The sequence below is a fragment of the Protomyctophum parallelum genome, assembly GCF_964188405.1.
Source record: "Protomyctophum parallelum genome assembly, chromosome: 5".
Lineage (NCBI taxonomy): Eukaryota > Metazoa > Chordata > Actinopteri > Myctophiformes > Myctophidae > Protomyctophum > Protomyctophum parallelum.
Window position 1 is genome coordinate 41,503,957 of NC_139702.1, and position 17,049 is coordinate 41,521,005.

General features: G+C 42.9%; 1 protein-coding gene across 1 annotated transcript; it reads right to left on the reverse strand.

Annotated features, from left to right (window-relative positions):
• Positions 1-4,213: 4,213 nt before the first annotated feature.
• On the reverse strand, positions 4,214-15,613 carry LOC310858654 (ATP-sensitive inward rectifier potassium channel 12-like). The gene is made up of 3 exons (XM_083764862.1): positions 15,377-15,613; positions 6,911-7,098; positions 4,214-6,643 (listed from the first exon to the last, which is right to left on the reverse strand). The coding sequence occupies exons 2-3, from the start codon at positions 7,003-7,005 to the stop codon at positions 4,993-4,995; spliced, it is 1,746 nt and encodes a 581-aa protein (XP_083620988.1). The 5' UTR covers positions 7,006-7,098; positions 15,377-15,613; the 3' UTR covers positions 4,214-4,992.
• Positions 15,614-17,049: the final 1,436 nt, after the last annotated feature.

Here is a 17,049-nt window from a genome sequence, read left to right on the forward strand (position 1 = left end):
GATTACAGTCTACAGACTCTACATGTGTACTGTACACTGTACACAGTATAAACCTGTAGGCTATGTTTATATTTACAAACAGTAGGCTATTTACATGGACGGTTAGCTTCATGTCTATAGAAATCAAAAGTTATATATAAAATAGGTGATTTTACTCGAGGGATAGCATAGCCTGCCCTACGAAGATACAGAGCTCCATACTTTTTGCATTCAACAATGTGGTACTATGGCCAGCCACTTGAGGGAGCCCACACAACAACAACAACGACAATGTTGGTCGGACCTCTTGCCTTGCAATGGACAACAGCGCCCCCTAACGCTTTTCCTGGTAAGTACCAGAGCGCGGTCCCTCTCTCTCTACAGCAGGGGTGGGCAACATTGAAGATGGAGAGGGCCACTATAGTTCCACACGCACTCCAGAGGGCCACTATAGTTCCACACGCACTCCAGAGGGCCACTATAGTTCCACACTCACTCCAGAGGGCCACTATAGTTCCACACTCACTCCAGAGGGCCACTATAGTTCCACACTCACTCCAGAGGGCCACTATACATAGTTCCACACTCGCTCCAGAGGGCCACTATAGTTCCATACTCACTCCAGAGGGCCACAATAGTTCCACACTCTCTCCAGAGGGCCACTATAGTTCCACACTCACTCCAGAGGGCCACTATAGTTCCACACTCACTCCAGAGGGCCACTATAGTTCCACACTCACTCCAGAGGGCCACTATACATAGTTCCACACTCGCTCCAGAGGGCCACTATAGTTCCACACTCACTCCAGAGGGCCTCTAAAGTTACACACTCACTCCAGAGGGCCACTATACATAGTTCCACACTCGCTCCAGAGGGCCACTATAGTTCCACACACACTCCAGAGGGCCACTATAGTTCCACACTCACTCCAGAGGGCCACTATAGTTCCACACTCACTCCAGAGGGCCACTATAGTTCCACACTCACTCCAGAGGGCCACTATAGTTCCACACTCACAGAGGGCCACATTGCATACTGTTGTATAAAAAATAGCAGATCCTTACAAGCTCAAAACGCCATGCGACGTGTTTTGAGCTTGTAGATCTGCTATTTTTGCTATATTTGAATTGAAATCCTGATTATATATTTTTTTGCTATTTTGAATTGTAATCATGAAGAAGTTTATTAAATTTCAAATGCATTTAGTTATAGGTTACTTGATGAACTTAAATGCAAATACATTGGACATGCAGCCGCCCATGTATTGCCCAGCCCATGTATGCTCTCTCTACACTACAGTACAGTCCAGAGTCCATTTATGTTACGCCCCCAGGGTTAGGAGAAGCAACATAAAATGCAAAAGGACAAAAGGAATAGGCTATATATTTATTACGGCCAAAATTAGGAATATATACAAAAATATACAATATAAACAAACCTATAATTTAACTAACAAAACCCAAACTACAAACCTAAGCTGAACACAAATCAAATAACACAAATAAATAAGCAAGACTAGAGTTGGTCATGCATGGCACAAAGCAGTCTTTCTCACGGCTTCCAGAGGCAGGTTACAAAACAAATCTCTTCAAAGCTTTCAAAGACAGACGTATTTTTCACAGATGACAGTGAAGTAGTTGAAGTATTTTTTGTTTTATAAAAAACAAAAAATAAACTGATAAAATAAAAAGTCCATTACTGAATCAAAAGTAATCAGCAAAATATAGCAGCCTATAAAAACGGATCAATTGGACATATTCTCAAATAATATAAGAAAATGTTACGGCCCCATCCTAGGGGAACTGAGGTGCAACATGAAGACGAGTGAACCTCCCAATGAAACACCCGCAAACAGCTGTTTCAGCCATAGGATGGGTTTTTGAGGGGCACTAGCCCCTCCTATATGCCCATAGTCCTCCTATGCCTAACTTTTTGTGCACTGTAAATACAAACATTGAAGACAAAAGTGAGGACATAAAAGTGAAGACACAAATTGTGATTGGCCAGAATGGTATTTGTGATGATTTGATTTGTTGAGCACGGAATGTTATGTATGATGATAAGAGCGCCCCTCACTTCACACGGGTGTGATTGTTTTTCATCAGGGTGGGTTATGTATTAATGAAATAATAAACTAAACAACAGAACCCTAACTTAACTACCAAATGAATAATCCAAAATACAATCCTTAACATAACTTTAACCAATCATCAGCACATTTACATTATGCAAATAAACCCCCACCCAGCCACCCTGACCAAAACCATGGCTTTTAAATCATCCCAGAACTTACGTTTTTACAATGCAGAGAGAGAGAATAACTTACATGGGTGTGGTGCATGGGCTGGCAGTCCACAATGGGAGTGACGAGAGGATGGAGCCCATTCGTCGACGCAGAGGAGAACTGGCCTTTTATCCTCCTCCACGTCAGCCTGGGACCAATCACCTCTTGGTCACCACCTACTCTCTCAATCATTCACTCAATCACTCACTCAATCACACCTGTGCCACTCCCTTAGCTCACACACACCTGTCAGCTGTCACATATCACTCTCAGCAGATCACCTCAGACCAGGGAAAAGAAGAGAATGGTACACAGAATCCTGCTCTCAGTCTCAATATGCCACATATACACAGACCCCAGGGTCGTAACAAAAGAGACTGAATTGTGATTTTCTTTTTTTACTTAAGTGAAAGTATAGTGCAATGGAGAAATACTCTGTTACAAGGAAAAGTTCGGAATTCAAAGTTTACTTGAGTAAAAGTACAAGAGGGTATATGCACATGCTTAAAGTGAATGGCACATCAAGTGGCAAATCGAGTGGCAAAGCAACATGCAAAGTGAGTTTAACATTGTTTAACGTTGTTTAATGCAATCAGATAGGACCTTTCTGTTTGGATGCATGGGTTGTCAAGGCCAGAAAGTAGTTTTTTGCCATTCAGTAGGCATTCCTGCATTCCGGGTTTGATGATGATGGGTCACGCGCATACCCTCTATTGGTATCAAAATACCAAAAGTACTAAAAGTAGAAAGTATTCATTATGCAGACTGTCCCATTTCACAAGTTTTCAAATGTATAAAAAAATAAAATAATAACGGCTATTTTCAAATGGCCTGAATGTACACTATATAGGGCTGAAGTAGGCCTAACCAATGCCCCACAGGCACCTCTCTAATAATAATAATAATAATAATAATAATAAAAATCTACTATCTAATCTAACTATAGTAACTCAAGTTTCCAAATAATTCTGGTGGAGTAAATGTACAATATTTGCCTCTGAGATGAGATATAGTGGAGTAGAGGTAAAGTGCTGAAAATTGGAAATACTCCAGTCAAGTAAAAAAACTCAAAATTGTATAGCCAAGTAGTAAGTACAGTACTTGAGTAAATGTGGGCTACTTAGTTACATAGCTCACAGTCCTGTCTGTCCTTCCTCCGTGTCAGCTGTCCTTGTCCACATGCTATACATGTCCAACAGGCCTACATCTTGTCTATTTCTATTTGTCCTTCAGTCTCTGGCACACACACACACACACACACACACACACACACACACACACACACACACACACACACACACACACACACACACACACACACACACACACACACACACACACACACACACACACACACACACACACACACACACACAAGCGCGCAGAGCCAAAACCAGAAATAATCTTGGCTGTGACATTAAAAGTGTTGTGCTGTGACACTGTTTTTTTAAATTCTGGCTAATTCTACCCCAGTTTGGGCTCCCTCTCTCTGGCTGGCTGCTGAGGACTGACTCATGATGAACGAGACAGGTGGGTTAAGCCGGATTATAGATTTTTGTGCTTGTTAGAAGGATATTTAGAGGAACTTCCCTGCTGCTTCGAAACGGAGATCGAGCCAGCCAATAGGACAGCATTTTTTACCGGAGTAATCAAAACAGGTGGCCGTCAACACAGGTACTGCGTTGACCTCTGACTGACACAGAGTCAGTGCTCTAAAGGGAAGTGAACGTGACTCGATGTCGTGAGTCAAGCAGAACAGCAGACGCTGTTATTTGTTTCATTGGGTGCTTTTTATTGATACAAAATGTATTCAAAACAGGTCGGGCAGAAACCTTGTTTCTCCATAATAGAACATTCTGTGGCTTTCTTTTTCGGCATAAATTAGGCCTAATGCCCTACTGTGTCACACTACAGTGTCACAGAAAAGTAGTAAGAATAGCCGATTATTTCCATCTGACAGTGACTTTATGATAAAATTCGGAATAAGGTGCTTGTCCTTCATTTACATACAGTACATGGTAGTTACTGTAGATTCACTGTTTAAGTGCTATATAGGATTCAGAGAGACGTTGTTGCTGTTATTATGAATATTTTGGAAAGATCTAATTTATCAAACAAAGCAGTGACAACACTCAAACAGTAAGACATGAGCGGCCATGCATAGGTTTTTAAATACAGAAGAAATCACATATTTATTTTTACACTGAGAAAATAAATGATGTAGGCCTACATATTGGCAGAGCACACATTCACATTATGGACATTGTCATTCATCATTATTTGCCTTTTATATGATGCTTACATTTTGGTCTAATAATAATAAAAATAAAACAAAAGCTTATCATATTTACAAGATGAGAATGGAAATCAGAAACTGACCCCTTTCCCAACAACCGTATAATTCCATGTAGACCACACACAAAGCCATGCTGAGTAAAAGTATAATCAGTGTGACTTCAAAGAAGGCCCAATGCAGTCACACCCTGGAGTGTTGTATGTATACTACTGATTCATGTTGTAATTAAACATAGACAATACTTAGTAACAAATTATTATTATTATTTAAAAAATAAAACATTTTTCTTTCTCTTTCTGTGAACGTGCAATCTACATTCCTCAGTTTTATTTAGTAGACTATACATCAAAGAGCTTTGGTGGATACCCACAGACAGGCTGAAAACACAAATCAAAAGGGCACATATTTTATTCCAGTCTTTAAATTAGAGCTTCAAACTCCCGATTCCTTGCTAACATACGAAGGCGGAGCCAGTCTGTCATAGGTAATTTGGCTCTCTATGTCCAGCACGCACAGCACCTCCACTGTCTGCTCCGCCACAAAGAGGTGCGCCTCGCCTCTCTCCTCTCTCTCTCGATCGCCCTTTGCGTCCAGGTTCCCCGCCACGTCGTCCTTTGCCACCTTGGTCTCCCCCGCCTCCTCCTGCTCCTCGTCCTCCTCCCCGCAGCACAAGGCCACCTCGTTCTCGTAGCAGAATGCGCTGGGAGAGTGCGGGGCCAGGAGGTTGCGCGTCCTCCGCGGGCCGAACGGTGACGGCGACCGCGAGAAGGTGGCGGTGGAGGACGAGCACTGGCTCCCTCGGCCGGCCATGTGACTCAGCTCCCTGGCGCTGCAGTGTGGTGTGGACTGCACCTCGTACGTCTTGTGGAAGCGTGAGTAGTCCACGTGGTAGCGGTCGCCCTTCTCGAAGATCAAGGGCTCAAAGCGGTGGCCCCACAGGACCTCTCTGGCCAGGTAGGAGGTGCGTGCCTGCGTGGTCATGGCCGTGGCCTCCACCATGCCCTCCAGGATCACGATGATCTCAAAGTCCTCCTTCTGCAGGTCGGCGCGGCTCAGTCCGTACAGAGGGCTGCTCTCGTTGATCTCGTGGACGACCACCAGCGGCATCACCAGGAACAGCCGGTCCAGCCCGTCGTCGTAGCCCACGTCGATGTCCCTCTGCTCCAGCGGGAGGAACTCGCCCTCTCGGGTCACGTGCGGCCGAAGGAACTGCGCGCGCACGTGGGCCTCCACGATGTGGCTCTTGCGCATGTTCCCCAGCCGCCACATGAGGCACAGCTTGCCGTCGCGCAGCGCGATCACGGCGTGGTGCGAGAACAGCAGCGTCTGTGCCCGCTTCTTGGGCCGCACCATCTTGGCCATGATCGTGCCGATCATGAAGGAGTCAATGATGCAGCCCACGATGGACTGCACCACCACGGTCACCACGGCGACCGGGCATTCCTCCGTCACACAGCGGAAGCCGTATCCGATGGTGGTCTGGGTCTCTATGGAGAATAGGAACGCTCCCAGCAAGCCCTGGACGTGAAGGATGCACGGGCGCCAGTCTGCTCCTCTTCCCTCCGAGGCGTCCACGGGCTCCTCGCCGCGAGCGGGGCCAAGGAGGTCAAAGTCCCCATGGGCCAGGGCCACGCCCCAGAACACCAGCCCGAACAGCAGCCACGACAGGAGGAACGCGGCGGTGAAGAGCATCAGCATGTAGCGCCAGCGGATGTCCACGCAGGTGGTGAATATGTCGGCCAGGTAGCGCCGCGGCTTGTCCTCCATGTTGTTGAACTCCACGTTGCACTGGCCGTTCTTCCTCACGAAGCGGCTGCGAAGGCGACTCGGCCCCAGGTCCATGCCCGAGTGGCACGACGGGGACGAGCGGCGGGTGTGAACGACGGGTTCGTTGTTCACTCTCAAGGATAACATGCCTGCTCCTTCCTCTGTGCCGTGACGCTCTCCTTCTCCACGTCCCCCTCCTCCATCTGCACCTGCCCGGAGCGCCGTCAGTGAGTGCTGCTTCAGAGGACCGTGGCCGTTGTGAAGGCCCAGGGTGGAGATCTTTAGGGCATCTTCATCTGTAGATACAATGCTGTATCTGGTATAAAAAAAAGAGAAAAAAAAGAATGAATGAATGAATAAATGTGTCCTTGAGTGGGTTACAAATAGCCCCGTACGGGTGTGTAACTCTGAGAGTGTACAAATGGAACCAAATGGACTTGTGGTCCATTTGGTTCCAATTGTACACTCTCAGAGTTATTAAGTTTGAGAACCACTGCACACTAAATGGAAAGTAGGAAGAGTTATTCTGTAACTACTAAATTGGGAAAATAAAGGGGGTAACGGTTTTGACTCTCATCTGTACCTGCTGAGTGGCACTGATTCCATGGTGCTGCTGCTGATTATCAGGCTGTGTCTGCAAGGGCAGTAATGCAGGTTGGGGCGGGCAGTTCCAACCATTAAAATAGAGGAGGCAAGCGATGAGGCAGTATGTGCTCAGGTCTGTCTTACAGGAGGTGCCAGCGCTGGGCCCTGATGATGATGATGCATCTTCTGAGAATAAAACAACAAAGTTATACTTGCTGAAAAATGTCCCTGTTCAAAAGTTATTCCTTGTGAATATAAGATTGAAATGGCAATAAAAAACAAGTGGAGCGGAGAACCAGTGTGCAGACTATATTCATTTCGACTGTTGATATATTTTGATATATTGCACTGCTTTTTGTAATCTCTTTTGTAATCTCAACGAGGCAAATACAAGATTAAGGAAGTACTGTGTGTTCCGTTCCCCGGGGAGGGGGAATTACTTTTACTATTTCATCCAGCTGATGGCTACTCAGATGGCTCTGATGATGAGTGCATGGTGGAAACCATTAGAGGTCAAGTGTCTTGCTCGGGGGAACTTGAACACGTGGACTGGGCAAACCGAGGGTTGAACTGCATGGCGAACCTCCCCATTCCTAGACTGCCTCTTACTGCTACAGGCCACCACCCCGTAAACGGGGCTAATTGCTGGACGTGACGTACGTGTGCCACAAAACCATTACCACGTATTGGAAATACCGATGATGTGCATGAAGCTGCCACGACATTTATTTTGTAATGAAAGCCTATTGATTGGGTCCCCGCACTACCAGTTAGCCCGCAGGGACCCTGCATGCCGTGGGACTGGAAAACCAGACGGGGCATTGGAGGGGGAAAAGGTCAAAATGAAGAGATGAATGAGTGGTAATGTACAATCAATCTGCTGTTTGGACCGCAGTAAGCTGGGAGAGACAGGAGGACGGAAAAGCATCAGGTTGCATAACAGGCGGCTGCAGGGGCTCACGCAAGACAGCAGTGCAGTGCAGTTTAGGTTTCATGGTTGTGGGCGTAGGGGAGTCAACATGTCAGACACTTTGGGAACCACTGGTCTAGACTATAGACACTAGAGAGAAATACCAGTGGATCTAGTATAGAGCCCTGGGGGACCCCGAGTAAATAGGGTTTAAGTGGTTTAAAGATAGTGTTTAATGTCCAGTGGTGGAAAGTATAACTAAGTAGGCCTACATTAACTTATGTGCTGTAATTAAGTACAATTTTAAGGTATTTGTACTTTAGTTGAGTATTGCCATTGTCCAATACTTTTACTTTTACTTATACTCCACTACATCTCAAATCGAAATAATGTAGCCTATACTTTTACTCCACTACATTTATTTGAAAACCTATACTAGTATATTTTGGATTATTATTACAAAACATTAACCACTGCAGCCCTATTTGGCCATTTTGAAAATGGTAAATAGTACTTTGTATTTTTGATACTTAAATTGGTACATTTTATTACCAATACTTTTGTACTTTTAGTACATTTTGAATTCCGGACTTCTACTTCTACTTAGTATTGATACTTTTACTTAAGTAAAAGAAGCAAGTACTTTTTCCACCACATTCATTTGGGATCACGTGGCACACACTGCTGATAACCTTTGTGTGCTTCCATACTCCTTCCATACACATCCAGGACAGATGTTGTAACTTGGCATATAAATGACGAGATTACAATGCATAACCAATCAAATAGTCGCAAGATGACAGGATTATGTAAGCTTGGTAACATTCGCAGCTTGGCAAATGACATCTACTCTATGTGACATCATCAACCTATTTTAAAGGACCATGTCGATGTGACTGTGACTCATGGTATTACTTAGCATTACTGCAGACTCTGTCAGACAAGTCTTTGTAGAGTGTAGACAGAGGATCAAAGCTCTTCGCCTACTGATGACTGATGACATCTAAATGTATGTGAATGGGCTAAAACTGTGTGGAAAAGATTATAATTGTGAGCTTGTAAATTGGCTATTTTCAGCGAAGACAGGTGTAGAGGGGGAAATAGGAGCGGATCAAATTATTATAGAGCCCTGTCAACCAAGAACAGTAAATAGGGTTTAAATGACTGAAGTCAGTAGAAAAGAAATAAGCTGCACATTTAGATTAATAAACAAAATACGATTGTTTCGCGAGCAAAACTTGTAAAAACTCTTAAATCGAACTGAATTAGCTCTAAGAATGTATTTTCAGTGTGTGGCATGAATCTCTCTGTATACTGGTAGGTCGTCAAGGCCCAATACATGATTGCAGTGACTGTAGAATCACTGCTATTCTTATTGTTATGTCGCTGCCGATTTTCTCTTCGCAGATGAGTAAGGCATGAGACCGAGGCTCGATGTCACCACATTTGGAGTGACGCCGCTCTGCACTTTTATTTAGCTGAAATACAAGGCTCACTTCCACTCGTATGCCAGCCTCGCCCAGGCTTTCTTTCTCCTTTGAAAACAAAACGCCTGCGGTCTCCGAGGCTATAAGGTTACTGTCTGTTACCTCACAAGACGTGTGTTTTTGGCCATAACTGAAGAATTCATGTGCTAATAATTATATGATATATTTTCACCCAAAATGTCAAATCGGATAAAAATTAAATGAATGTTATGTATGTCAAAGGTCAAGGTCACGGTGAGCTCACATCCACCTCCCATTCTCGTCAACGTGTTCATCAGGACTGAACGCCTGGAGAGAGTTTCCCTTTAGCCTACATCTGTGATTCTCTTGTACCGCCACGCTCCTCTGACCAATAAACTGTTCACCCAATCAAAGAGAGGAGGCGGGTCACACTCAGAAATACTTTGGTTTTGTTTGTTCCATTATGCCTCAGACGTTTCTAATATGCAGCCGTCATCAGTGTGTCACAGTTTCAGTGGTGGAAAAAGTACTCACAATTTTTACTTGAGTAAAAACATCAATAATGCAATATAGAAGTAAAGTAAAAGTCCGGAATTCTAAATGAGTAAAAGTACAAAAGTATTGGCATCAAGATGTACTTAAAGTACCAAAAGTAAAAGTAGGCTCATTATGCGGAATGTCTCATTTCAAGTTTTCAAATGTATACAAATCTTTTGAAAATAGCCGATCTACAAGCTCACAATGCGGCGCATCGTGATGCATTATGAGCTTGTAGATCGGCTATTTTCAAACAGACGAAATGTAGCCTATATAGGGCTGAAGTGGTTAATGTATGTTTTGTAATAATAATCAAAAAGCAAATAAATGTTAAAAGTACAACATTTGGATCTGAGATGTAGTGGTGTAGAAGTAAAAGTATTGGAAATTCAAAAGTAAAGTGCAAATACCTCAAAATGGAACTTAAGTACCTACAGTACTTAAGTAAATGTACTTACTTAGTAAGTTACTTTCCACCACTGGTCATCGATGTGTCACAGTTTGCTTTTGTTTCCGCCTGTGACCCGCCTCGATCCTCACTTTGATTTGTGGATATATACACGTAACACAACACGCTTCTGGACGGACCTATAAGCTGCATCTGGGCTGGTGAAGCCTTATGACCACGATAACGTATTTGTAATTTATGGAATAGTGTTCTCTTCAGTTTGTTTCACTCTGACATCAAATCATTGCACTGTGATTCAATCACTGTCAACATTTCACATACACACCAAACGTATTTTGGTCTAAAACGTTTAGATGGGGTAATAAAAGAAGGGTAAAAAAAATCTAAATCTATTGAATGACACAGATCAAGATGAGTTCTTGTAGAGCAGTGGTTCCAAAAGTGGGGTCCGGGGGACCCCCAGGGGTCCTTGAGGGAGTTCCAGGGGGTCCCCAGCTAAATGGAATCAAATGGACCCTTAAGGGTCTGTAACTCTGAGAGTGTACAAATGGAGTCCATTTGGTTCCATTTGTACACTCTCAGTTACATTAACATTGATTTTACAATATAAATTGGGGTCCCAGAGAAAGAAATGCCATTAAATGCGGGTCTGTAGACACTAGACATGCATGTCAAACTGGGGGGTCTTTGAAATTTAACAGGTTGAGAATCACTGCTAGAGCCGTAAAGATCTTCTCTTATGGGGGTCCCTGAAATATCTTTTGAAATGGGGGTCAGTGGGCTAATTAGTGTAGATTTGGGGGTCCATGACATGAAAAAGTTTGGGAACCACTGTTGTATTTTTAAAACATTTTAAAACAAATGGCAGAAACTCCATTCCCTGCTGACATGAAGCATTACTCCCTGTGGGAGAGCTGTGGTAATTAATGGTTAAAGGTAGTCATTAGTGTCTCCATAGGAACCTCTCTCCCCTTTCTTCAGAGATTCTTCTCTGTGTTGTTGACTGACTGAGTGGTCAGAGGTTTGTTATGTGATATACTAGGTTTGTTATGTGATATACTAGGGCTGCATGGGCACTTAAGACAAAATATCAAAGCCCATATTTAGAACCAATAAACTTCTTTCTTTCTTTCTTTTTCTTACCCGTTTAAAAAATTAAGTGTATTAGTCTGATTAACCACTAAGCCTTTATTATACTTGGCTATTTTCACTACCGGTAGGCTATATATATACCGGTAGACATAGACACACATGTGTATGTGTGTGTGTGTGTGTGTGTGTGTGTGTGTGTGTGTGTGTGTGTGTGTGTGTGTGTGTGTGCGTGTGTGCGCGTGTGTGTGCATGACAGTACAGACTGTACTGTAAACATAGACTGTACATGCACACACATGCAAATGCATGCAGCTACAAGGATGCACGCACACACGCACGCACACTTACACACACTCCAGTTGTGTCGAATACAGCACAATTACGGTAGCCACTCTTGTTTTGCTATTCTTTATTTGGCACAACCTATTTGTTTGTTACTCCCCACTCTGTCCAACGTAAGAGGAGTGCAGATAACTAATCGGGTTAGAGAACGTCACTGTCAGTTTGACGTATATGTTATATTCAACAGCATCAGAGGAGCCAAATCAATGTACTGTACACCACAGTATAATCCCATTGAATGGGAATTGTTATGAATCTGTGTTTGTGTCTGCCGAGGATTGTAGAGGCCTATGTCAGAACATGAGATTACAATTTCCTTAATCTCACAATACAAACAACATGAAAGCTACACAGTAAAATCATCAGTGTAGTTCAACTCTGAGTGCAACCAAATAGACCCGAAAGGGTTCATTTGTACACCCTCAGTTACAGTTGGATTGGATAAATTAACACTGAGGATTTTACTTTGGATGGCCGTCAATGTGCGATCCCACGGTTTAAGATTATAATATTATAAGACCTTATTTAATCTGTGATCTGATCTGATGATCGTGAAGATGAGAGACAGGAGCAAAAGAAGAACGGAGGGGGTAAATATAGGCAGGCTTGAAAGACGGATGGAGTTACAAGTGGAAGGAAGGAAAGAAATGACAGAAACAAAAGATATATCAGAGCGAGTCAGCATACTACTACTGCAACCACTTCCCGAGAAGAGGTTGATTCACACTGTTTTTACTGTTCCATAAGTGCCTGGAGTTTGTATTGTAAACAGAATTCCTTTTTTGTTACTTAAACCCTACGTAAACCCCACACTCTATTACACTGTACCTCACCCGCTCAGGGACGGATTAACCCCCCGAGGGCCCCTGGGCCGGTAATTTTTGCAGGGCCCCCATAGCGCGCGTGCGCGCAAATCTTTGGTGTTTTTCCGTGTTTTTATCATCTTTTTGACCTAAATTTAACAAAATCAATGGCCAATGAAGGGCCCCAGGAGCCCTTTTCAGGGCGTCAAACCTAGTACCTTACGGTCCAATTTCCCTGAAGGGCCCCTGAGAGCCAAGGGCCCCTGGGCCACGGCCCCACTGGCCCAATGGCTAATTTGTCCCTGCACCCGCTAGTATACTCCTCCTCTGTCCTTGTATCCCTGACTACTAGATGCTTGCTTACATTGCAGATACCGTATATCGTGGTCACATGTTCTCATGTTTTTGTTACATAATACTTGTTTTTATTGACCACAAATGTTAAAATTGTTATGTAGATGTTTACCTGGTGTCCTAGTTTATTTGAGGCACTATTCATTGTTCTCTCTGCACTCCACTTATGTGACTACCTTATTGTTTATTGACTAGTGTTGAATTACTCTGCTTATTCCTAATATTTTTATATTTTTAGGAATTTGTTCAACTAAAATACCAAAATGCTTATAAAAAAAATCTATTATACACAGATATAATATCAGACATGTGGTTTGATATTTACAGACCACATGTCCACATGGGTCGATTTACAGTGCCCAAGCCAAGAAGTGATGCAATGAAGAATACAGTCATGTACAGTGCAATGACTTTCTGGAACTCTCCACCAGTATGCATCACAGATATTTAAGGTAAAAGGCATTTTAAGAAAAGACTGAAGCACTTTCTTATAAATATAGAGAAATAATTATAATTCTGTTTATTTAACTATACCATGTCACTATAAGGTGAATGCACTAACCGTGCTTTTATGCTGTACACGTATATTATCTTGTTTTCTTTTGTAATGTCTGTAAACTTGTTTTTGATTTTTGTAAATAAATTATTCCGTGAGGACGCCAGGAAGAACTAAGAAGCTAATGGGGATCCTCAATAAACTTAAACTAAACTAAACTAAAACTGAACTGAACTGAACTGAACTGAACTGAACTGAACTGAACTGAACTGAACTGAACTGAACTGAACTGAACTGAACTGAACTGAATTCTGATCTTGCACTTGTAAGTCTCTTTGGATACAATTGTAGCTGCTATACTGTCAACAATCTACATTATAAATTGTACTACAGAACAAGCCGGGGTCCCCCGGGAGACTTCTTGGTCACCTCCTTTTTTAAAGATCTGCTATTTTCTGCAAATGTTTTCCTATTTCTTTGTCGAATGTGAGCCTATTATGATGTGTCCACTAATAGGGATGCTAGGTAAGGGTAAGGGTTTGTGTGGCATTGTGTTCTTTTGGCAGTTCTTGTGCAGATCGAATGGGACAATAGGCCATCATATGTGGATGAATCAGCCCACGTATAGGCTATAATGTTCATGCAATGCTGTTGGGAATTATTTCTGCTTCCTTCATGATATCTACAAGAAGAGACTAAATTAAAGTTAACATTTTGTGCAGGAACAGGCAACCTGTACACTTGCCAAAAATAACTGGTTTGCGAATCAGGCTTAAGGTGATGAAATAGGTGATTAGTCTATATGGGCAGTCATGGTACACAGCTGGAAGATGATTGAGTACTGCAAAACATCTGCACATCTTACTAAACCTCCCTGCAGACTGCGTTGCCAGTATAAGAAAATATATTTTCAAAACATTTCAACATGGAATTTGGAGTTGATTTTCTGAAATGGTAAAACACATGGTTGGCCTCAAAATAGACCTCAAAATGTATTTGAGCATGCATGAAAATGAATGAACTGCTTTATTCTAATTATATTCTACTACCGAGCCACCTCACTCACTGGGCTGGAGTTACTCGGAGTCTCTGACATATCAGCCTAAAGGATATATCCTATTTGCTTGCCATTATTTCGGTCTCTTAATTATTTTCCACCCTCACAGTATTTACAGCTGAGTTCCTTGGGGTTGTTATTCTATACCACCCACAGACATGGAGTATGGTGACATAATGGTGTCAACATCTAAAGGTGGTGCGTTTGCCGAGAGGAGATACTGTATACTGTAGCTGTATCACTGGCATGGATGGAAACAAACCAATCATGTTGAGAAAATACATTAATCAAGATCTTTATCATAGAGGTGTTGGGTAAAAATGAACACTGAAATAACTTTCAAAAGAAACAGTGATGGAATAAGTACTTAAAGATTGCTTACTTAAATATCACTAGAAAGTAGTATAATAAGTAAACCTGTACTCATAATAAATCGTCACTTTATTGTTGCAGCTGGTAAAAGTGGGGCTGATTGAACTGCATGTGCTGCTGGGTAGATTCACCTATAATCAGTTAAAGGACCACTTCACCACTTTTCAACCTACCTTCATATAATTGGTCCTCACTAAAGTTCATTATAACGAGTAGACAGTGTAGAACAAAATTGTGATATTTTATCATGAACATTATAGTGAGCACCACGAAAAACAGTTTAGTCCAAATTTTATTCTGACACCTCCATGAAAAGGCCTCGTTGTCCATCATTTATACATTATGGATAATTAGTGTGGACTTAAACAGTTTTTCGTCTGTAGTACTCAATTATATAAAGATAAGTTGACAAGTGGTGAAGTGATCCTTTAAAGTAGGAACATTTTGCCTCTGAGATGTTGACTATAGAAGTAAAAAGTAACCTATCAAAAATGGAACTATACTCAAGTAAAGTGAAAGTATAGCCTATACCTTGAGTACAGCACTTCAGTAGCCTAAATGCATATGCTTATTACTTTCTGCACATGCATAAGGAATAGCACAAAATAACCAAAGTATATTGGCTAAAGATTTAACTCGCTTACCTTTTGTTTAGAGGCTATAATTGAAAAGTAAAGCTGACATCATCCTAAAAAAATACATCTGAATCCTTGTTTGTGAGCTTTCCTGGTAATCTGTTTACAAGGCAAAAAATGTTTTTGATAAAACTGCACCGCAGCTGCACTTTCACAAATAGTGATAGCTGTCCGTTCTTCATGTCTTTTTGCACCATAATATAGTCCTTAATCGTAGATCACAATTCTCCATTCAGCTACATAAACAACTTCACTCCTCGTCCTCAGACACCATCGCACCGTGTGCGCATCTCTCCGTGTCCCTGACAGTGTGTGGGTGAGAGAGAAAGAGAGAGAGAGAGTGAGAGCGAGAGAGAGGGCGGGAGGGAGGAAGGGAACGGATGAGGCCGATTGTCACTCTGGTTATGATTCTATTTATATGCTATTGTGTCCCCAAGAGAGTGTAGGTGTGCAGCATGTAATTTGGAATATGTACTCCATTGCCATTCCTGATGTGAGGCCAGTTATGTTGTTTATTTGCTAGTCATGATGTCACAACTGCATAATGGTCCATCAGTCCATCACGCCTCGTGACATCACACCTCGTGACATCACGTCTCCATATATGGCCTTCTCCATAAGATCACGACACTGACCTCATCGCCTCGTGACATCACGTCTCCATATATGGGCTTCTCCATAAGATCACGACACTGACCTCATCGCCTCGTGACATCACGCCTCGTGACATCACGTCTCCATATAAGGCCATGAAGATCACAACACTGACCTCATCAACCGTGGAGAAGAATGGATCATCACCTATATCTGCATATATGGAGCCGGCCAGCAATTCTATACATCTGCATGACCTCAAACCTCAAACCCTTAATTAGATCCATATGGAGCTGACCTGTTTTGACATTCCATATGTTGATCCCTCCCCATCCGTCCTTTCTCGTCGATGTCTCCCTTTTGACTCACACCTGTCCATTCAACAGGCCTGAAAATTAAGGCCCGGCCATACCTAGGCCCTCATCAAACCCTGTACACTCAAGACACTGCCCCCACTGCCACGCTTATATCTCCATATATGGAGTTGACCTGTTCTGACATTCCATATGTCGATCTGACCTCATCAAACCCTGTACACTCAAGACACGCTCCATATATGGCCAGACCTCATCAAACCATGTAGACTCAAGACACTGCCTCCGCTGCCACCCTCAGATCTCCATATACAGTATGGAGCTGACCTGTTCTGACATTCCATATGTTGATCTGACCTCATCAAACCCTGTACACTCAAGACACTGCCCCCACTGCCACGCTTATATCTCCATATATGGAGCTGACCTGTTCTGACATTCCATATGTTGATCTGACCTCATCAAACCCTGTACACTCAAGACACGCTCCATATATGGTCAGTACAGAATTCATTCCATATGTTGATCTGACCCCCCATGCCAAAGAGCCAGCCCAGCAGTCTGCCGTCATCAAGGCGGATGCATGCATGCAACCTCGCTTCTCGCCCATAGGGCGTCTTACTGGTTATTATTATTATTACGGTATTATAATTATTATTTTTTGTGGAGCAATATGTATCTTACATCAGTGGATCTCAAAGTGGGGTCCGGGGACCGCCAGGGGTCCTTGAGGGGCTTCCAGGTGGTCCCCATGACAAATTAAAGATACACATT

Bases quoted from the DNA above. Each gene is read 5' to 3' on its own strand.
- LOC310858654 (XM_083764862.1), bottom strand. From the start codon at position 7,005: ATGGTTGGAACTGCCCGCCCCAACCTGCATTACTGCCCTTGCAGACAC. The intron at 6,644-6,910 runs GTACAGATGAGA...TTTTTATACCAG, and splicing joins GAATCAGTGCCACTCAGCAG to ATACAGCATTGTATCTACAG.